At 41.9% G+C, this 23,880-nt stretch overlaps 1 protein-coding gene and 1 long non-coding RNA gene across 5 annotated transcripts in view; both read left to right on the forward strand.

The window, feature by feature from the left end:
- plxnb1b (plexin b1b) overlaps positions 1–23,880 on the forward strand; it is a 180,488-nt gene that overhangs the window by 153,487 nt on the left and 3,121 nt on the right. For all 3 annotated transcript variants that reach the window (XM_086118521.1, XM_086118522.1, XM_086118523.1), the window contains 10 exons: positions 1,162–1,308; positions 1,421–1,586; positions 7,621–7,724; positions 7,832–7,916; positions 9,498–9,664; positions 15,053–15,213; positions 15,386–15,533; positions 15,689–15,753; positions 15,864–15,939; positions 19,265–19,339. In XM_086118521.1, the coding sequence (XP_085974647.1) occupies positions 1,162–1,308; positions 1,421–1,586; positions 7,621–7,724; positions 7,832–7,916; positions 9,498–9,664; positions 15,053–15,213; positions 15,386–15,533; positions 15,689–15,753; positions 15,864–15,939; positions 19,265–19,339 (1,194 nt within the window). The remainder of the gene's footprint in view (positions 1–1,161; positions 1,309–1,420; positions 1,587–7,620; positions 7,725–7,831; positions 7,917–9,497; positions 9,665–15,052; positions 15,214–15,385; positions 15,534–15,688; positions 15,754–15,863; positions 15,940–19,264; positions 19,340–23,880) is intronic.
- LOC147200823 (uncharacterized) lies at positions 9,684–14,978 on the forward strand. 2 transcript variants are annotated; one of them, XR_015101680.1, is made up of 5 exons: positions 9,684–11,629; positions 12,178–12,355; positions 12,455–12,929; positions 13,063–13,211; positions 13,325–14,978. It is a non-coding gene; the product is annotated as an uncharacterized LOC147200823 (long non-coding RNA). The 2 variants fall into 2 exon arrangements; XR_015101679.1 differs by having other exon boundaries at positions 9,684–12,355.

A 23,880-nucleotide genomic window follows, 5' to 3' on the forward strand; every position in this document is an offset into this window, starting at 1 on the left:
AATAAAACAAAATGAAAATAAAATTGTCAAAAAAAGCAAAACTACATAAAACAAACTACTACAGCGAAAATGTTATTCGTTTTCATCAATTAATATAATAAATGAGCTTTCAGCATTCATTTTAGATTTCTTTTTAGTTCTGTATTGCTGTATAGCCGTAGAGAAAGGGAACGTCAATAAGTTGTTTGAGAGTTGTACTTTACTTTATTATACAATACTTAGTGACTGAAAAAAAACATCTAAAACTTATGAAGACTACCGTATTTTCCACACAAAAAGGTGCACTGGATTATGAGGCGCACCTTCAATGAATGGCCTATTTTGTCATTTTTTTTCATATCTTGGACCGCATTATAAGACACAATCTACACAATCTACAATGTATCCACTAGATGGAGCACTACACACTACACTACACCCAGATTTATATAGTGATGATCAGATGTCAATAAAACTTACTTTATAAAGCAGCGACACAGTTCACTTAACCAACAGCAAGTTATAACATTGACTCGTTAACGTTGAACTCTCTTGCCGCTATTCTATTTCCGTGTTCAACTGCGAAACCGATCGCCTTAAGTTTGAACTCTGCGTTGTAAGCACGTCTCTAGCAGGAGCCATTTTGGGGTTGACATATTACCGTAATGACCATACACAACCCTGAACCCTTGACGGATGGATGGATGGAAGGCTTTTAGGTGCGCCTTTTAGTGCGGCAAATACGGTAAACTAAAACTAAAGCATTTCCAAAAAAATAAAATGAACAAACCTGCTTTAAAGGTGAATTAAAGGTAACTCAAATTTAAAAAAGGAAAGTCAAAGCCAAATAAAATATAACTGGAATGAAAAATCCAAAAGTATTTGTACTCTGGGTCATCGTATGTTGCCATACAGCGTTAAGCTGTCTTGAACATTGTTTTGCACAGTACTAACAAAAAAAAAAGACCCCTCCTGTAGCTGTGTTCTTTTCCAGCCGATGATTGTTAAATGACAGAATGGTAGTAACAACCAATTACTACCTCCACTAAGCAATGCAAGTGGGACAATTACGTTACACTGGTATTGTTGTTTGGCCTTGTGGGAAGTTTGCGCTTGACGGAGTGTTCTTAATCAAAAACATTTTTGAACGAGACATCCAATGATGTGTCTTTGTGTTTACAGGACTCTGCAGGGGAGTGTCTTTACATGCTTTTCAAGGCTATAAAACACCAGGTGGACAAAGGACCGGTTGATGCTGTCACGGGCAAAGCCAAATACACACTCAATGACAACCGCCTGTTACGAGAAGACGTGGAGTACAAGACCTTGGTGAGCAGGAACCGTACAATTTCATGTTTCTTTTTAAGATGACCTCAATGGGCATGCCTGTCGTAAAGTGACGCATTTCAACTTTTTTCTCTTCTTTTTTCTGTTTTTGCAGACACTTAATGTGCTGGTGCAGGGTGGTGGAGTGAATGAGTGCCAGCCACTACCTTCCAAAGTGTTGGACTGTGACACCATCACGCAGGTGAAAGAGAAGCTACTGGAACAGGTGTACAAAGGCACCTCTTTCTCTTACCGACCACATACAGACTCATTGGACCTGGGTGAGAATACACTGCTTTATATGTGCATACTCTGCATTCTGAATGTGTTCCAAAATGTACAGCGGTTAAGTTTGTTCCCTATTATATTTACCTTTCAGCCTTCAGAAATGCTCACAAATTCTTTGTGGGATGCATTTTGAGTTGTCTTCACGTGTTGTAGCATGTGTGGTGTGACATACTCAATGATTGGTCATTTGGTGTCTGAGACGCTTCACGACAATGAAAGTCTGGCATGTCAGAATTTTTGTTCGTCTTGTCGCATATTGTGCCATCCCCTGTGTCGTTCTGCCATTGGCATTGACCAATTGTGAAACGGAGTGAAACGTCCATCACTGCCAGAGCAGCGCACTGTAGCTCCCTTTTCTCCCGAGATGTCTCGCAGGACACAAGTGTGGGTCTGTGCCGGTGTTACGGTTCAGTTGGCTTCCAGATTAACTGGCTTATTTGCATCAGTATTAGTCAGTAACCTTTTTAATTCCTGCGTGCAGATTTTCAACCAAATGTGAAACACAGCAGGCCCTTTGCTAGTCAGCTGCAAAAAATTGTAAACACTGCAATAATATTTAACAACAAAAAAATGGTTGGAGCAGCACTTAAACCTGTGACACAAAGTGCAGTGATGGCTTCAAGACAGCCGTTTTAAACAATCGACCATGAGTGAAAGTGAACTGCCATTACCAGCTAGTTTGAAATACAGCTACACTACTCACAAAAAGTTTGGGATATTTGGCTTTTGGGTGGAAATTCAGGACAATCCTAAAATGGATTCAAACCTTTACCGGTTAGTGATGGGAATTCCGGCTCTTTTTAGAGAGCCGGTTCTTTTGGCTCGGCTCACTAAAAAGAGCCGGCTCCCAAATGGCTCCTCAGTTTTTTTGTTGCTTACATTAATTTACAACCAAAAATAATGTAAAATTATGTGTAAAAGGAATTACTGATGTAAAAAATATACATTATATCAAATATTTATTATTTATATGGCTTTATTTATATTCTTCTGAACATACTCAACATGGAGTACAACATGGAGTGCTACAAAAAATAAATTACAAAGTACAAAACCAAAGACCCATCTCAAAACAAGGTCAACAAAAAGTTCCAATCTCTGATTGTGTATATTTATAAGCTTTTAACCATTTACAGTAAAACAACATAAGTAAGCTTTGATTACTGTGTTTCCAATCCTTTTTCTCACCTTTCCACTTTCCACTGTGTTGTTTTTTCTCTGTAGCGCTATGGAGCACTCTCTCGTCTCCCCGTCTCTCCTGTTCGTGTGCTGCTCACAGTGTGCTGCGTGTGTCTCTAACTCCTCCCCCTTCTCTTCACTGCAGCGTGTGTGTGTGTGTGTGTGTGTGTGTGTGTGTGTGTGTGTGTGTGTGTGTGTGTAACCCTCCCCTTCCTCTTCTACCACGGATCTTGACCAATCACGTGCAGCTTTAACCGAAAGGGGGGGGGGGGGGGGGGGGAACAGGAGGAAAAAAAGTCGGCTCCCTACTAGGAGGCGGGCTTCCGTCGTTCACTTCAAAGAGCCCCGCCTCTAGGTGCCGGTTCGTTCGCGAACGACACATCACTATTACAGGTGAACTTAATGTGACCTTCTCGAAGCTTTTGAATGTAAAGAGATTTTGGTCTCTTTATAAATATATATAAATATACTAAATATACAAACCCCGGCAGAACGAAAAAAGACGTCGTGGACAAGACAGCTATTTTTTGTAGAAAAATATATATTTGGACAGAAAAGAGAGAAAAACATACAGATGACAGAAAAACGTGTCCGTCCGACCTTGAGCGTCGTGTCTACTCGACTCACTAGCTTAGCTGCTGTCGTGGCTAGGCTAGCTTAGCTGTTCTCGTAGATCAAAGCTCTTTGATGTGTAATGCCCGTAGAGTCAGCGCTGATTGGTTGAGCCAAAAGACGCGCCCGTTCGTACATGTCCGGGCAGCCGCACACACAGCAGAGAGTAGCGGACTATTGACTGCTGAGTCGCGCTTCGCTCGAGTGGCATCGCTACAAATGCACAACCATTAAGTGTTGCAGTATTTTTTGCACAAGTTGCTGTTCTCTAATGAGGAGCTAAATGGCAAAATTCACAACAGGTGTTTGATCCTTGAATCGACCAACAAATCAATCAATCAATCAAACTTTATTTATATAGCACTTTTCATACATTAAAGTGCAACTCAAAGCATTTGAAACTTACAACATGAAAAATAATAATAATACACATTGTAATTTCCCCATTGCGGGACAAATAAAGGGATATCTTATCTTATCTTATCTTACGTATACATACATGGCAGCCCAGCTCCAGAAGACATAACACGGTCATAAAGAACTACAAATGATCAGCAACAATAGGACCAAGTAAGTTGAGCTGCTATGCTTCATTGCTTCATCTATTATAATAATAATAATAAAAATACATTTCATTAAAAGCGCCTTTCAAATTCCTTTTGTCCTATATTGTGAGTTCCGAGATCATGGTGTGCATTTCTTTAGACTTAATGTTCGTCCGTCTGAGTTACTCTTGCCTTCCCCTTAACTAAAACCAAACAGTTGTGCCGAGAAGGTCAAGCAGGTCAGGATTTTCGGAACTATTAAGACAGCAGACAGGGCTTGGCCGTGGCCCGCTGTTCAACTGGTTAGCGCGTCTGCCTCATAGTAGAGGTCGTGGGTTCGAATCCGGCTCCGGCCTTCCTGTGTGGAGTTTGCATGTTCTCTCCATGCCTGCGTGGGTTTTCTCTGGGTACTCCGGTTTCCTCCCACATTCCAAAAATACATGCATGGCAGCTTCATGGAACACTCGAAATTGTCCCTACGTGTGAGCGTGAGTGTGAGTGTGGATGGTTGTTTGTCTATGTGTGCCCTGCAATTGGCTGGCAACCAGTTCAGGGTGTCCCCTGCCTACTGCCCGAAGAGAGATAGGATAGGCTTCAGAAAATGAATGGATGAATGGATTAGTGAATCATCTAGTCACTACATGATTCACTATTTGTGTCAAATAGCAATTGAACAGGTATAATCGACGCCGCTGTTCGCAGGGCATCAAACCAGACTGGCCCCGGGAATATCGAATACATAGACAATTAACACTCACTGAAATGCGTGGGTGGGAAGATACATATTTTCTCCAATCTAAATCATTCTTCAAAAACCACTGATTCAATATATGTAATTTTTTTCCGCAATTTTTTTTCTTTTCATTAAAAATAAATTTGCAAATCTGCATGTGTTGACTGCACACCTCATCAAGTGACTGGTTTCGCAGAACATTGATACAGTCTCAAAGGGTGTACTCTCACAGAGATTGCCACTTTCCCTCCTGATCATCTACGCTGGCTCATACTTTTCTGTGCACCATTTTTGTTTCAGCCTGTTTAAATGTACCATAATTTCTTTATCCAGTTTTGCATTATTTTTTGAATATTTCGGTCAGTGCTGTCAAGTGATTAAAAAATTGTGAGATTAATTCATTATCATCTGGAATTAAATGATCTAGTTACAATAATCTATATTTTGATCTGGGGCGGCCCGGTGGTCCAGTGATTAGCGCGTCAACCTCACAGTGCAGAGGTACCAGGTTCAATCCCAGCTCCGGCCTCCCTGTGTGGAGTTTGCATGTTCTCCCCGGGCCTGCGTGGGTTTTCTCTGGGTACTCCGGTTTCCTCCCACATTCCCAAAACATGCATGGCAGGCTGATTGAACAGTCTAAATTGTCCCTAGGTGTGGTATGAGCCCGGATGGTTGTTCGTCTCTGTGTGCCCTGCGATTGGTTGGCAACCGGTTCAGGGTGTCCCCCATCTACTGCCCGAAGACAGCTGAGATAGGCTCCAGCACCCCTCATGACCCTTGTGAGGATAAAGCGGATCGGAAAATAAATGAATGAATGATATATTTTAATCTCATCTAAAAATTGCTGGGAAAAAAACTATTTTCATTTTAAATTCATTACATTATTGAGGCAGATCAAAAGATTGACATCACAAAAAAAGTGGCATTATAAAGTATTTTATTGTTTTTAAATAGACTCGAACAGATGCAGTCCTAGCCATTTACTTTGTGCTTTATTTGAGACGTGTCCCAAATCCTACCTACAACCTTTAGTTTTGACCCCCAGGGGAAATATCACTATTTTGTTTGTTTTTGTTCATCTCCAAATAATTACAAAAATAAAATAGAACATCAGGTCCATAAAAAAAAGTGCTTAGGTTAACATATCAAAAACAGTGAGAACACTTTGCTGAGCAATACAAGTACTCAACACTGAACTTGCTTCAGACAATAAAAAATAAATAAAACAGATCCTTAAATCACAGTGCTGTAAGTTAGCACTTCAGAAATAACACTGTTCATTCGTGATGAGTCCTGAAACACAGATTCTTCGATGCACGTGTCAAGCTCACAGAGCAATCCCTGCGTCAGAGCGCCTACTGCTTCAAGTGACCAATACATGAACTGCGTCGACTTAATCCAGGGGGCATCGATGCCGCAAAAGCCCGCCAAATTGTGTTTATAAGGAAGTGCGTCGAGCGACATGATGCCGCCTGCCGAAACAAGCCAGACCTCTCCCTCGCTCGCTTGTCGTAGTGCGTGCATATATATTATGGAGCAGCTCCCGCAAATTGTCTGCCGTGTGGGACCATTTAGATCTCCTTTTGGAGAATAAGGTATTTATTCAAATCTCCTTGTCTCACCAAGTGCCTCTCAGATTATTGACATGACTTGTTCTATTCTAATTCAAATCCATTTCAAGGTAACTCTTAGTTTACATTCACATATTTTATTGCAGGTGAAATGTCGAATTTGCCATACAGAAATATCATATACCAACAGAAGCACCTCTGCAACTACATCTGGCATGTTACTCATCATTATTAGTTAGTTTTTTGGAAACTGTTCTAAAAACCAATTTTGTTAGGTTTAGTTTTTTAGATGACCTGTGGCAACATTTGGATGATGAGGTAGGGAGACTGGGAAGAAGTGCAACAGCAGATGTTATATCTGAGGTCCAGCGATACATGGCAGAGGGAAATATTGCACACAGTCAAGACCCGCTGTTATATTGGAGGAACCAACACACTGCTTTTCCAAACCTCTCCCACCTCGCAAAAGAGTTCCTTTATACGCCGGCATCATCAGTACCATGTGAGATTGTGTTCTCCACAGTAGGGGGAATAGCATGCAAGAAACGCAACAGACTCAAATTCAATTTTTCTGAATAAAGATTTTTGAAGACAAAGCCCACAAGCATATTCATTCACATAATTTTCACATGATTCAAACATAATGAATAATGTCAATGATATTGGATACACTTCGTCATCAAATCACTCAGTTCAGTCTGTCAAGTGGGTAACCTGCAGGGATTTTGAAAGTCCAGCAGGTGTCAGTGGTCAGCGACACAGTGTGTCATCACGCTTCATGATGCCTCATGGACCCATCACTACTGTTCATCATTACAAAATAAAGTGCTGAGATAAACATCAATCACTTCTCGTAGGCCACAGAGGACACAGCAGCTATGCTGACTTCATCCCTCGTACACGGGGTGTTCTCCTCGAGTTTAGTTTGGTGAAGAGCTTTGCTATGGCTAGCTAAATTGCTAAGGCTTTCGGTGCTAACGTTAGCTGTGGACTGGGTGCTTTGCATTAATGTGGGAGGCTAAACTTGGGCTTAATTAAAATTAAGATTAACGCGATTAAAAAACATGATGCGCTAAATATGACTGTAATTAATTATTCGCAATTAACGCGATAAATTGACACCTCTAATTTCGGTACAGTATATGAATTATTTACACATTTATACAGTGTGTGCATTACTTTTGTACGTTTCCATGCGTGTGTGTCTGTGTGCCCAGTTGCATGTGACCAAATGTTTTTTTCTTTTTCTTTCTTTCTTTGCTGCATTTTTATGTCAGAAATACGTTGACCAAGTACATCACTGTAAAAGATACTAAAATAACTTTTTGTACAAATATTTGAAGCATAATTTACGATCGTACTCTGGGCTGTTTGTCTTACTGTTTAGAGTGGAGGTCTGGTGTTGCCGGTCATCTCATCCTGTCAGATGAAGACTTAACATCCGTGGTCCAAGGCAATTGGAAACGTCTCAACACCCTGCAGCACTACAAGGTCAGTTCTTGCACCCAAATATGCTTCATCGCAAGTGAGAACACGAGCTAATGTGTGGTAAAGTGATAAACATGAATACTAACATTATATTTTGTGCTGTACTTCAGGTCCCAGATGGTGCAACAGTAGCTCTGGTCCCTCGGCACACGAAACACATTCACCATGACAACCACGACTATGTGGCTGGAGAGAGTGAGTGAGCTTTGTAGTCCAAATTGACCTCCGAATGTGTGTGTGTGTGTGTGCGTGCGTGTGTGCGCACATGTGTGTGTGTGTGTGTGTGTGTGTGTGTGTGTGTGTGTGTGTGTGTGTGTGTGTGTGTGTGTGTACTAACCTGTCATGTAGGTTTTGCTTTGGCTACATTATAAATGATGCCAGTCGATGCCTCCTCGAGTCAAGTGAACCAACTTTATTGTCAAATATGCTCTATGTGAAACATGCAGCACAGATGAAATTTCTTTCCTCTCAACCACAGTGTAAACACAGGAGAGAGAGGAGCCGCTGCGGGTACCCGCGCAGCCATCAACAGAACAGCTAGCATAAAATGACAAAATAATACAACACATAAGACAGACAGTCACGTGATCTTAACCACTTTTCTGCATACGCTTTGTTGTTTGAAGCGGTTCTAGATGAAAGAGGAGAGAATCAAAGTGTCCTTTCACCAGTGGATTAACGACGTAATGCTGGGCACACGTCTGCTACAAGCTAAATTTGAAAGCAAACAAGAAGCTCTAGCATCCATTGACGAAAAAGAGATTGGCTCACTTCTCCTGTCCCATGTAAATCCGCTTCAATTCCAAGCGCCGATTCGCCTCCCAGTTCCACATACGCATCGGCGCTCTGTGCTGACGCTCCTTTCTTCTCATCGTCGACTCCACAAGCCATCCATCCATCCATCCAGTCGCAGACTGTCCAACGGCACCGACATTTCCGCTGAACAAAGCGGGGCTGTGAAAAATGCTGCCCATTTCAGGCGCAAAAAACACAAGCGCCCCGGGGCTCTATTTCTAGCTCACTTGCGAATAAGTCAGACATTTTTGTAAATTATATAATTTCCACATGTCTTATTCTTAATCACTAATTCTCCACTTTCTATGTTCGGGGAAAAGGCTAAACATGAGTTCATGTAAGCCTGACAGTCATGCATTTAGGTAATGCCAGGTACAGTTTATCACCACCTATTTGCAATTCACCTTATTTTTTTTCCTATGGAATTTGCTCACGTTTTACTCAGAGAAACAGTTTCTAAACTTGCTTTTTTATAGTGCGAGTCGAGCCCTTTCGCAAATACCAAAGTTACTCAAATAAGACGCCCCCTTACAAATGTTTATAACTGCCTATAGTAGTAGTTTTAACAGCAAATATGCTGCAAACTACTGTCCCAAAACACTTAAGTCATTTCAAACTATTACCCTTTCAAATTGTCTTGTTTGATTTTGGGGGGGAAAAAGCACAGAAAATGCATTATTGCATTCACAATGAGAGAAGATGCTCCATTACTTACCCATGAGAATTTAGCTTCTCCCCAACAAACAAAGCCATCTGTCGGACATTGTTTTTTGTACTCTTTCTACAACTTCTAAGTAGGGACAAGATGGTGCCAAAGCTTAGTCTTAATTTTTGTCGAGGAAGTATATTGAATTGAGATTTCCTGACTGACAAGTGCCTTTGCATGTTGGGGAGAAGCTAAATTCTTAAATTGAATTTATGGAGCATCTTCTCTGAATGTGTGGAAAAAAACTATTATTTGAAACATTTTCACTGTGACAGAAACGCCGATGTTGGAGGATGCAGATGAAGGCGGTGTAAGACTCTGGCATCTGGTGAAGGCCAACGAAGAGCCTGAGCTGCCCAAACATCGCAGGGGCAGTCTGAGGGAACGAGAGCGGGCCAAGGCCATACCAGAGATCTACCTGACTCGCCTGCTTTCCATGAAGGTACACACAGGCTGCTGCACAAATCCTACAGGGGTTCCATAAATGTATGTCTGCTGTCTGGTGTTAACATTTCTCCATTTAAATAATGCACAAGAGCAGTAAGTTATTTTATGCTAGAACAGGGGTTCCTAAGTCTGGTCCTCGAGAACCCCGATTCGGCCCATTTTAGATGTCTCAGCATTAGAATCATCTTTGTTGGCTAAGGTAGTATGAGCTACACCGGTATTGGAGTAACAAGCAACTAGGATAAAGAAAGACATGCCATATAAAGTATAGAAAGACTCTCCATAATGTACAATTGTGCAGTAGTACCACCCAATGACAGCTGCGCGATAATGTGGAGAGTCATCAAGCAGAGATAAAGTGATCAGTTCATTCTCATACAATGACGGTTGTGCAGTTGATGTAGAAAATCGTTGCACCATTTTTTAAGTGACCTGTGGCATTAATTCTAGTTCAACGTTGGTTGTGCAGAAAAGTCCTTGAGCGCTTTAAAGCGAAATCACGAATCATGACCCGAGGAACGTCATATCTGTCCGCAACACTCTCTGGTCGCTATGGTAATGTTTAAACGTGCCTTCAAAATAAGAAACTCCGCATATACAAAGTGCATGAAAAATACAACTCACCATCGCCCCATATTATGCAGAGTGGCCTTGGTGCGTGGGAATCTCCCGTTGACATAAATCCGTATGTTAAGTAGGACTCCTGATAATGTATATAAAATGCAGCCTTCTTTTTCTTGAAAGTCGTAGGCTCCTCTTCTGTCTCCTGGCCTTTTCCCCTTCCCAAAGAAATTTCCAAAGACCATTGTTTTTTTTACTCATTTTGCTCGCTCCTGGGTTTCATTTTAGCAGTAACCAGGTGACCGAGAAGCGCACCTTAACCTGCGTCAAGTGTGACATACTGTAGACGGATTTCACAGAAAATCCAGTATTTTTTCAAAATAAAATATCTTTCACATTCTGAAATTAATAAAACGGAAGTAATGTTTCTCATTTATTCTTTCTCTGCGGCCCGGTACCAAATGACCCACGGACCAGTACCGGTCCATGGCCAGGGGTTTGGTGACCGCCGCTTTAAAGTGTCTAGTGCTGTGGAATATTGATCAACGACAATGATCACTACGGTCATACTGTCCTGCAGGGGTGTGCAAAAATGAAAAGATGCAAAGTGCCACTATAGAATTGGAGTCAATTGTTTCGAGAGTTAATGGTGATATATAAGAAGCTATTTGAATGTCTGCTGGTTTTGGTGTGCATGGTTCAATAGTTCATCAGTAAGCTTTGCAGAAGCCCGATAATGGTCCTGATCATTTGAATCAGATGTATTGGAGGAGGGAGACATCTAAAACAGACTGAATAGGGGTCTCAAGGACCAGACTTGGGCATCCTATCAGGTCAGGACAAATTGTCCTTTAAAATGACAGGCACAACAAAGTTTTTCAGAAATATAAAATCACAGTCATGATCTTTCCACGCTTAAAGGACAATTATCCTGATAGACATTAAAGACCAAGTGTGAAGTAAAGTTGGCCAACCATGTTTTTGAGTAATATCAATGGCTGAACAATTATAAGCATATTTCCGTTATTTTTTTTAACGCAGTCCTTCTAGATTCTTTGTTTAACCCGTAGCAACGCCCTTGACAACAAAAATGCTTTTCTTCGGCAATCTTCGGAAATGACGTCACATGGAGAGATGCGAGGGAAGTCCTTCCATTGAACAGCATTGTTGCATTGCTTGTTGGTAAGATGCCACGGCGGTGTGTGGCGATGTGTTGTTCGCAATCGACAGAAAAGTTGTGCCAGTGGCCGAAGGATAGCAGGGCACTTAAATGGACATCTTTTATTCGCATGAAGCAAATGAATTTCACGCCATCATCGACGAGTGTTCTCTGCCATCTCCACTTCAAAGATGACTGCTTTCTCAACCGGTCTGTTTATGATCAAGGATTTGCAAAAAAGTAAGTGTGATTTTTGGATAGATGATGATGATTTTGTCAAAGCATAGCTGCCAACTCTTGTGGAATGAACAGTAGAAGGTAGCGACGTTAGCCGAAAGCTCACTCGAGAAGCTAGCAACGTTGAACAGAAGCTAGCGACGTTAGTTTTTGGCTCGAGGCAAACGAGCTGATGATTTTGTCAAAGCATAGCTGCCAACTCTTGTGGAATGAACAGTAGAAGGTAGCGACGTTAGCCGAAAGCTAACTCAAGAAGCTAGCAACGTTGAACAGGAGAAGCTAGCGATAGCGACGTTAGTTTTCGGCTTGAGGCAAACCCCGATCGATGCTATTCATATCAGCGATGAGTAATAATGGCAGTCAGACAAATTGTTCTGGAAGTACATTTCAATAGGTTGGCAGCGCTGCTTTGTTTATGAATGAACATGGCACGTCCTCTTGGAAAACTGTGCGACTTGCCCGTAGGCAGTGAGCTGCTTTGCAGATTATATGCGGCATAATTACATGCCAATTATTTTAGTCTCATGACGCATATTGAATTTATCCTTTAGAGTAGCGAGACTGGGGGAATGGAACTGGAGGGCCTGAAAAGATGCCGTTCGGAGTTGGAAGGCTTCAATGCAAAAGTTGTCGTCACCGACAGGCATCGCCAGCGCCAGGTGGGGAAATGGATCAGGGAGAATTGGACGCAATTCATCCATTATTATGATTGTTGGCACATTGTTAAAGGTTAGTGTATTTCAATGTTTATAAGTACGCTAGTTTTGGGATTATGTCATATATCATGCACGTCACTTCACGAGTTTTCATATCATATTAAATATACAGGTATGTGCAAGAAACTGGACTCCTTGGCCAAAAAGAAGAGCATGTCGATCCTGAAGGATTGGGTACAAATTTTGAAGTGCCATTTGTACTGGTGTGCACTTTCCTCCCAGACACCGGAGGAAAAGAAGCAGAAGTGGCTGGCATGTGTGGACCACATGCAGAACGTGCACGATAGTTGTTTAAATCCTCCAATTACTAGAGAAAAGGCATGGCTATTACCAGGTTTTGTTTTTTGTTAGATGTTGCCTGCGAGTTAACCCTAAAAAATAGAAATATTGTCATACCTTGTAAATTCATTTAAAGGTACTGAAGTCAATGTCGCAGTGGTGGAACTCCTGACAAAGACCATGTTTGTCAACGATGTCATGAAGATGTCTCACCTCGGACAGACCAGTGGCGTGGAAGCTTTTCACAGTGTGGTGAATCACTTTGCCCCAAAGATGTACCACTTCTCGTACAAAGGAATGAAAAGCAGGTGTGTTAAAGAAAACTGATATGCATGAAATGTAGACTATAGTGAAATGTAGAACTTTGAGATATAAAGTTATTTCATCAAAATTTGACAATTTTTTTAAAAATAAGATACGGCATTTTTTCTTCTATTCCAGAATAATTCTTGCTGCTATGCAATATAATAAAAATGCTGGCAGACCACAGAAAGTGACAAAGGAAGGAATACACTCCTCCTGTATCGTTTATCCCAAATATAAGAGTGGTGGGTATTCTCTGAGAAAGATACTGGTGGATGCAACTTATGGTAAGTTATGAAATAAAAAGTAATTCCAGGCAGATGCATTACATACTGAGTATAACCCATATGTCGTCTAAATATTTATCATCCCAATATGTTTTGTTTTTGTTTTTTTGTAGACTATGTGAATGACTGCATGTCAGAGGTGATGAAACTGACTGCCATTCAAAATAAGTACAGAACTGGTCACGTGTGTGTCGACCCGCAATTTCTGACAGCAGCACTGAACAGACCAGACCGGACAAGTCAACCTTTATTGCCGAGCACCAGACTAGATTCCTAAGGAAATAAAAAAAAAATACATTCCCTGTATTCAGTTGTCTTCATTTGTTTATTTTTATTCCAGTATTTTGTTGTGATAGACAACATGTCCACATTAACCACTCTAAAACCAGTCCAAATCACAGTTCTGGAACATTTCTCTGTGAAACACGAAACCCTTTAAATACAGCTGACTTTTGTCCTGGTGGTGGAAAATGTGCCCTGATACAAGACACATTTTCAACACGGTTGTCCTGACCAAGAAACCTCCAGCATCAGCGCATCCTGTGGCCCATCAAATGCCTCGCCTTTGTACTGCTGCTTGTAGGTCATCCATGCCACCTGTAATCCATATTGGTCTAGGCACACAGCATTGAGTCCAGGATGGTCGGTGATGCAGTCCAGCACCTGATTGAAGTGTTCCTGTCCTTGTCGACGTACAGTCACTCCTTCTTGAATTTCATGGCAGCAAACACATTCGACTGCTGTAGGCAATTTCTGGCATTTACCACAAGTACACCTGAAATAAAAAATAAAATAAAAAAAGTAAAATACTGAGCGATGACACCATGAGCATAAATGTATTGAGTGATTAAGTGTATTGCTCACAGTTGTCACTGGGTGGTAGCACCGCACTACGGTTCACTTACATTACGGAATATCCTGCCATACTTATTTGTCATGTCCTTGTTTATGATGATACTAATGCAGCGTGTTATACCGGAGACAAATTCCTTGTGTCTTCTACATACTTGGTACGATTTTGATTCTATACCGATCAATAATTCTGTTGTTTATGAAAACATTTGATTCAAAATATACAAATATATGGATGGAATACTGTACGAATTTTAAAAATGTCATTACAAAAATCTCTCAAGTACAAGTCAAAAAATGATTTCCTAAAAAGAATGCTCAAGTACCGAGTAGGCTAACTGCTTGAACATGAAGTCTGATTTTTTTTTTTAAACAATGTCATCAGATAGACAAAAACATAAAATTATGTGCACATGCCTGCATCTTCAAATCATAAAAATAATACCAGCCTATATCTTACCAATCTTGATGGGTCTTGTCTCCATTCCATGTCAGGTCGTCTGGGCACATTGTTTGCATCCTGATTAGCGTCTGGCTCGTACATGTAAGGTCCAACATGTAAAATTCCAACATCCTCTTCTTCATCCAACTCTTCAAAAACTTGGATATCCTCACTTGCGCTCGATCGAGCGCTTGTATCGCTGTTTGAATCATTGTTTGAAATGCTTTGCATGTGGCCGTATGGAGCTCTGCCATCGCTGTTCTCCATGTGACGTATCACTTCCAGGTTCCGCCCCTTTCAGGCTGGAACTTCGGAAAATCGATTATTTTGTCAAATATACAACATATAAATTATTTTTTCATGCTTTATTTGCTTAAATCATGTTTAAGTACTTTCATTGTGACCCTATTTGGCATTTCATGAAATTACTTCACACTTGGCCTTTAAGGGAATATTGTAAAATAAAGAAATACGTATGTCAGAAACAATTTTGCAAAACATGCGTGAAATGATTGTGTCCCTCTTTCCTTTCCTTTGTGGTTGTCAGGGGACACTGCAGAAATTCGTAGACGATTTGTTTACAGTTATCCTCAGCACCAGTCGACCCGTCCCACTGGCTGTCAAATACTTCTTTGACTTGCTGGATGACCAAGCTGGTCAGCACAGTATTTTTGACCCAGAGACGATACACATTTGGAAGACCAACAGGTGCAGTATAGAGACAAGACCAAGACTACTGAGTCTGCCTTTAACAAATATCCAAAGGATGTTGCAGCCCTTTGATGCATTTAAAAGATCTAATTCAAGTCTAAAATGGGTTTGTTAGAAATAACCGGCCAGTGTAACTTGTTGAATGCAAATGTATCCTATGTAATTCTAGTCTCCCACTGCGTTTCTGGATCAACATTGTGAAAAATCCCCAGTTCATATTTGACGTGCAAGCCTCAGACCATGTGGACGCAGTGCTGTCGGTCATCGCTCAGACCTTCATGGACTCCTGCACCATTGCTGAGCACAAACTGGGACGGGTAAGCAAAGCAAATTCCCAAACAACAACAACAAAAAAATGATGTGGCTTTTCATCCGATAATTTATTTCGCGATTGAAAAGTTAGTCCACAAAGAAGTTAGAATTCTGGGGTCCGACATGAAATCAATGTTAATGGCACTGCCTTTTTACACAGGATTCTCCCATCAACAAGTTGCTGTATGCTAGAGATATCCCCCGTTACAAACAGATGGTAGAAAGGTATGATCACATTTCCTTTACGACTGAAAAATGTCCTTTTGGTACAAAGTCTGTTCGAGTGCACATGAAGCAGCTTTGAACCTCTGTCAACCAACGTAACGTTATTGCAGATACTATGCTGACATCAGGCAGACCATCTCTGCCAGCGACCAGGAGATGAACTCTGCTCTGGCTGAACTCTCAAGGGTGAGTGCAGGGATCGGTTATATTCGAAATGCAGTATGTTCCAGAAACAGACCATCACTGTAATAAAAATGCTTATAATAATAATACATTTTATTTATAAGCGCCTTTCAAAACACTCAAGGACCCTTTACAATCAAGAACAAAAACAATAAAACCACAGATAAAATTATAAATAATAAAAGAAGAGATTAATTTAAATTGAGTATGCGATTTTGAATAGGTGGGTTTTGAGATGGCATTTTAATGTCGGAAGGGAATCAATATTACGGATGTTGGGTGGAAGTGAGTTCCAGAGTTTGGGGGCAGAGCGGCTGAAAGCTCTGCACCCCATTGTGCTGAGACGGGCAGAGGGTACACAGAGGTGGAGGGAGTATGAGGACCTGAGGGAATGAGAGGGAACGTAAATTTGAAGATCAGACAGATAGGGTGGCGTAAGGTTATGGATGGCTTTAACTGTTTCGAGAAGTATTTTATAATTGATTCTAAGTTTGACAGGGAGCCAGTGGATCTGTCGGTTGGGGTGAGGGTGATGTGATGAAAGGAGGGGGTTCTAGTGATGATCCGGGCTGAAGAATTCTGGACCAGTTGAAGTTTATGGAGGAGTTTGTGATGGACACCGAAAATAAGTGAATTGCAGTAATCAATATGGGAGGTGACGAGACTGTGGACAAGGATAGCGGTGGTGTGAGGGGTGAAAGAGGGATGGAGACGATAGATATTACATATAGTAGGTGTAAATATGCGGACCGGGTTATGTTATTGATGTGGGAGTGGAAAGATAGTGAGTTATCGAGGATGACACCCAGGCTCTTAACCTGAAGGGAGGGGGAGACAGTGGAGCTATCAATTGTGAGGGAGAAACTGTCGGCTTTGTGTATGGTGGATTTGGTACCGACGAGCAGGAGTTCTGTTTTATCAGCTGTTCAGTTTGAGGAAGTTATGGTTGAACCAAGAGTGGATTTCTGAGAGGCAATGTGAGAGGGAGGAAGGTGGGAGGGAGGCATCGGGTTTGCTGGAGAGGTACAGCTGGGTGTCATCCGTGAAGCAGTGAAAGTGTATACCAAAATTACGGAAAATATTGCCAAGGGGGAGAAGGTAGATAATGAAGAGGAGGGGTCCAAAGACAGAGCCCTGGGGCACACCAGAAGAGACAGGGAAGGACTCTGAGGTGAAAGAGTTGAGTTGGATGAACTGAGAGCGGCCAGTGAGATAAGAGTGAAACCAGCGTAGGGGCGTGTGGGTGATGCCTATGGTGGAGAGTCTATTAAAGGGGATGTGTGAGAAATGGAGTCAAAAGCTGTACTCAGGTCGAGGAGGATGAGGATGGAGGTTAAACCGGAGTCTGCTGCCATGAGACGGTTGTTAGGGATTTTTATGAGGGCTATTTCTGGACTGTGACGGGGACAGAACCCAGACTGGAATTGTTCGTACAGATTGTTATAAGTGAGGTGGGAGTGAAGTTGAGAGGCAACAATTTTTCAAGAATTTTGGAGGAAGGTGAGAATGGGCTGTAGGTTTTTGAAATCATTTGGATCTGAACCAGTTTTTTTCAGGATTGGAGTGACAGCTGCAATTTTGAAGGGGACAGGAACAATTCCAGTGGACAATGAAGAATGAATGATGACTGAGATGAAAGGAAGCAGCAAGGATTTGACCAGGACTCTGGGGAGGGGATCTATCTGACAGGATTTGTATTTGGATTTGATAATGAAGTCTGACATTATTGAGGGATGGGGGAGTTCAAAAGAGGATAATTATTATACAGACGCTCCCCGACTTACGAACATTCGAGTTACGAACAACGGTACATACGAACATTTTTGCGGGTATGTCGAAAAATGTTCGGACAGAGATGCTGTAAGTTAGATTTTGTATTGCGCGCCTTTTTCCGAGTAGTGCTTCTTTCCGCCGCTCATACCGACGTGAGGCGCTGTGAGAGGAGGAGGAGGAGGAGGAGGAGGATGAAACGCCTGTCCCCATGAAGAAATTCGAGACGGAACTCTTGGCCGAGGGGTTTTCGCTCGTAGATAAAGCCATCGCACTCTTCGAGTAGCAAGACCCAAATATTGAACGTTGCACAAAGGTTGCAAATCAAATGAATGATGCCATACAGTGCTATTGCATCATTTATGATGAGAAAAAAAGAAAACTGTGCAATCGTTGTTAGATCGCTTCTTTCGGCCAGTTTCTACTACACCCTCCAAGGAAGATATTCGTCAACCCTCATCTTCTTCTCCTGGACCCTCAACTTCTTCCTTCATTGATGTTACGGAGGAGGAAGTAACTCTTGAAGCCCATTCCAGCCACGACGAAGACCCTCTCGGCCCCATGATATAAAATCCTCCTCTTCCTTCTCCTCGCCCTCCATCATCTCCTTAAGCCTTCGAGTACATCTTCCAAAAGTAAGTTAAACTTCATTTTATTATACTTATATAAACCTTAAACATACTTATATAAGCCTTAAACATACATTCCACACAAAATATAGCACTGAAGCAACTTACGAACGAATTCACCTTACGAACGATCGTTCGGAACGTATCTCGTTCGTAAGTTGGGGAGCGTCTGTAATTGTACAGGCAATGTTTTTAGGTCCATTTTCAACACTCAACTGAAAGCCATATTCTCTGAGCAGCTGGAACAAACATACTTGTACCAAACACCAGGCTATGGCCAAATATAACCCAAAACATGTCGAAAGGGGATCAACCCAACTTTTTGGGTTATTTATTTCACCCACAAAGTTGTGGCAAGTCACTAAACCACAAAACAAGTCATTTTGGAGAGTTTTGTACAAAACAACCCAATATTTGGGTTATTTAATTCGACCCACCTTATTGGGTTATATTAATTTATTTGACCCACTTTTTGGGGTTATGTGAATAACCCAAAAAGTTACATTGGTCCCTTTTTGACCCAATTCAGGTTATTTTTTACCTATGTGTTGCCATAAAGATGAAACTCAGTTTACAGGACTTTCTGAATATATTCATCTATCCATCCATCCATCCATATATTCATCCTTTGTTTATTTTTACCAGTATTTTAATGAGCAGTCAAATTTGCATTTTACCACTTTGCATGAACATTTCTGATTCTGTGGTCTTCCTACACAGTAATGTATTTCTCTCTACCATTACGGTGATGTGTGATGGTATATAAAAAAATTAAAAAACACTGGGTTGAAATCGAATAAAGTCTCACGATACAATGTTCAACTTTGGGTGAGGTAGATCCATATGAATATAAAATGCTACTTAAAAACACAAAATGTCCATTTCTCTTTTATGATTTGGATTGACTGCTAATATGACTTTTGTTGCAGAACTATTCGGGAGAACTGAACTACTTGGTTGCGCTGCATGAGCTCTACAAGTACATCAATAAGTACTATGACCAGGTACGTAATGCGCGATCTATCAGTGCATCAGTCGGATATGTGCATGATGATGTGTATGAGGATAGCCATGTGGCCTATGAGTGTTAGGATTGAGCCCAATGAACTCCAGCAAAAAGTGGATGGGGAAGCCTGTTTGCATAACTAGGAAGAAAGAATGTCAACAATCTTGCTTGGTCAACACCGCTCAGACTGGAGAACGCATTCAGTCAAGGCTGAGCAACAAGCGACATGAGCTGACAAGGGTCCCACATGTCCTGGAAAACCTTGAAAACGATAGATCAGTTTTCCAGCCATTGAAAACACATGGAAAATGAGGGGAAAAAAGGAAACACCCCTGGAAAACCTGTCCTCGAAAATTATTTTTCCTCCCTCTGCTTATTGTGTTGTCGGTGAACGCAGATTGGTTTAAACCAGTGTTTCTCAAATAGTGGGGCGCGCCCCATTAGGGGGGGTGCGAGGCTCCGTCAAGGGGGGCACGTTTGACTTCGGGGAACATGCTTTTTTTATTTTTTTACTGTCCTAAAATAACGTGCAGTTGCACCTCCACTACGTTAGGGGGCAGTGGCGCTCTCATTGGCAGAGTTTGCGCAGGGAGCATTCTCAGGGAGGAAATATGACGAGGCGTATGTAGCGCTTGGCTTCAATGTGACTGCGGTGGCAGACAAAGAAAGATCGATGTGCTTACTGTGTCTAAAAATTTTGGTAGCGGACAGCATGAAGCCAAATAAATTAAGGCGTCACTTAGACATTGCACCCCAATCACGCTGATAAGCTGCTTGAGTTTTTTTCAGCGAAAACGTGCCGAATATTGCCAACAATCATGCGGCTTTGTGATTGCTACTTCAGTAAACTAAAATACAGGTCCCGGCTACACGTTGAGCAGGAGCCGAGAGTTGCTGCGTCCTGCTTCAAACCTCGCTTCGAAAAGCTGTGCATTGCAAAACATGCTAATTGATAGTAGACAAATTATACTATATATAGTCATGCGTTGTGCGAGATGTTTTCCCTTTCCTTGGGGGAGAATGACAGAAAATAATTGAGAACCACTGGTTTAAACGGACGTAAATGTGTGTTTTCAACTGCCTTCAATGGGCAACACCGAGCTGTAGCGCTTTCCTGCTTCATCTCTTCTTCTAGCCGGCACAGCACCCCAAATAGAAGGCCAAGGCAGCTTTATTCATTTCGCACCTTTTATATAGAAGGCAACTGAGTGTGATTCGCACAAACAAAGAAACAATACCTACAAGCATTTACAAACGCGGCATTGAATGACACCTGAAGCAAAGCAGAGAAAGCAAAAGTCGCTTACATAAATGAGTAAAAGAACATAAATTGACGACATTTAAACACATTTACAGAAACCTTTCAAAACATTGAAAAGACGTAATAGTGGCTTTCTGTTATTATTAAAATGACTAAAAGAAAAAAAGTTTTAAAGATGTTTACAAAACCTCAATAAAGTCATATGAAAAAAATCCTTACCAAGCTTTTATAGAGCCCGTTAATGAGCTGACCATGACAACTGTAAGGAGACATGAAAGAAGCTTTGGAATTATTGGTGGAATTATTATTATAGGTGGAATTATTTCCCATTCTTGCTGAAGGAGAACCTTTGTTGCTAAATAGTTGCCATGTTTTGCAATTCATAATGCGCCTCACTGATTACCACGTCTGCCTCATGGTGCATAGGTGCAAGGTTCGATTATGGCTCTAGCCTTCCTGTGTGGAAATTGCATGTTCTCCTCGTGCTTGCGTGGGTTTTCTCCGGGTACTCCGGTTTCCTCCCACATTCTGAAAACACGCGTGGCAGGTTAATGGAACACTCTAAATTTTCCCAAGGTGTAGGTGTGAGTGCGGATGGTTGTTCGTCTCTGTGTGCCCTGGGATTGGCTGGCAACCGGTTCAGGGTGTACCCCACCTACTGCCTGAAGATGGCTGGGATAGGCTCCAGCACGCCCCGCGACCATTGTGAGGATAAAGCAGTTCAGAAAATGAATGGATGGATGGATAAATATGGGCTCGTTTACACTGCAGAGCATGCGACTAAACTCTTCCTAAAAACACCCTTGCAAATTCACAGACGATTTTCTGTGTCGTCTCCGTTCCAAACACTCTCACCCGCAAACATCGATGCGAAAGAGTTCGATGTGTGGCATGGAAGAGTATTTTACATATTTAAGGATGTTACCAAAAAAAGAAATAATAATAACACACGGCACACATTTGCTCCGGCGCTGCACCGATGTATTTTGTTGCGATATATTTTACACCGCAGCAAATTGTGTGGAGCGTTCACACGTACAAAGCCGCTGAGCGTGTCAGCACCGGCACAGCGTCGGTGCAGCCCCACTTGCGTTCACACGGCAGTTTCTGCAGCGGAGCAAAACGACAGAAAACAAATGAGCTGTCGTGTTGGTTCTTTTTAAAACGTACACACAACTCAAGCGACTACTGGACAGGCACGTCCTTTTCCTTCTCGGTCTCCGTGCCTTCTGCTCGAGAGTGACTGCCCCCGAAAACGTAAATCAACGATGACTTCAATGACACTCAGACAAGCAAACACGTAATGCGCCAAACAGAAAATCAAGAGAGGAAATCACAAAATAAATTATATGGGGGGCGGGGGGTTGTGAACACACAACAAAGGAACAAACTACACAAACAACTCCGAGACAGTCCAGTCTCCTACAAAAGGAAAGATGTTACCAGCCAAGTCTTGTGTCGTTATTAAAGAAACACATGACGGAAGTCCGACAGAGCACAAAAGCAACGCATTCTCGCCGTACGTAATCAACTCTTCACAAGCATTTGCTCTGGAGCAAATTTAACCCAGTTGCATTCACACGTGCAAATTTACATCGGTGCTGCTTCGCAAACGAGCATTTGCTCTGGAGCAAATTTTTAAACCACCTCCCTGAGGTGGATCAAATTTGGTCCAGTGTAAGCTGTTTTCCGGGGCTACGCCGGAGCTAATTTGCACGTGTGAACGCTCTACTGGGGCAGCCGTAGCACCGGACCAAATCTTGCGGTGTGAACACCTCTATAAACACAGTGGCGTTTATCTTCCAATACATCACCACAATAACTCCAAACCTCTACAATACAATATAGTACTTCACAATCAATTCTTATCAATATAAAAACTTCAAATAAATAACAACAAAACAGCGATTTCAGTGGTGTGTGTGTGTGTGTGTGTGTGTGTGTGTGTGTGTGTGTGTGTGTGTGTGTGTGTGTGTGTGTGTGTGTGCGTGTGTGTGCGCGTGCGTGCGTGCGTGCGTGCGTGCGTGTGTGCGTGTGCGTGTGTGTGTGTGTGTGTGGTCGACGCCTGCACTAGACATTCTGAAGGTGTCAGATTAAATAATATGTACGATTGAAGCTGAAGGAAAAAAAAAAGAATTAACCCGCAGAGCACGGAAGCCACACGGCCAAGATCTAAGCAATGAAATGTAGACAAACGACTGTTTGAAATAAATTATTTCCACTTCATTTAAGTTGCAAATGTAGGTCTGTATTTCTAAAAGTGTTTGCGCCAGAGGCGATTGCTCTAAGACTGCAAGGGAAGCTCAGCTTCCCCTAAAATGTCCAAATGTAAGTGATCAAATATATGTGTGAACATACAATTGTGTGTACATGTCATTGACTAAATATGCGCTACAACGCGCTCAACTTTTGTTGCGAATCAGCTTCTTATTACTGGTTATGACGCGACTTTCTTTTCAATCATTCCAGCAGCTTCACTGCACTTTAAACTGTGTGGACGCCCAGCGTCCGCAGCCGTCTCGAGAGTTCACAGTAGGTTTGTCCTAATGCATTGAAACGAGACGAGTCAGCGTCTCTGGGAGTCGATGGACAGTGGGCGTTTATGGGCTGGCCCGGACGCTGAGCTTTTCTGCATGATGATTGGATGATCTGTCTGAGGCTGAATCTCTTTTTGATTGACAGCGAAATGAGCCAATCACCGATCTTTTGGTGTAGGCATCCGTGGGAGCATTTTTCAATTCTCATTCTGTTCTGAGTTTTACTGGAGACTTCTTCTAATCATTTTAGCGACACTCTCTTTGTTGAAAGCTAGGAGCGACAAATTAATCTTTTATTTCTGGTGGGTTTTATTGTAGTTGCTTGTGTTCGCAGACTGACTGATATCAACATAGGGTCACAGATCATTTTCTTGAAAAGGAACGGAGAGTCGAATTCACGTATAAATAAACCGAAACATTTTATGATGTAGGCTTAAATTGAGCTTCCGCTCCTTGACAGACCAGCATCCGCCACTGGTTTGCGCCTATAGAGAAGGCCTTGAAGTCCCTGACGGAACGCCACTAGGTGCTGGCATTGGCTTGGCCTCCCATCACCTGCACAGTCACTGTAAACAAGAACGATTTTTTTTTTCAAATTTCTTGGAACATATAAAAATATTTTGTGAAGAAAGTACAAGAAATAAAGAGGGAGAGGAATAAACATTGATTAAATACAAAATACCATATTTTCCGCACTATAAGGCGCACGTAAAAGCATTCAATTTTCCCAGAAGCAGACAG

This window comes from Hippocampus guttulatus, chromosome 8 (assembly GCF_054856545.1).
Source record: "Hippocampus guttulatus isolate MCC_2025c chromosome 8, RoL_Hgut_1.0, whole genome shotgun sequence".
In the NCBI taxonomy this organism is placed as follows: Eukaryota; Metazoa; Chordata; class Actinopteri; order Syngnathiformes; family Syngnathidae; genus Hippocampus; species Hippocampus guttulatus.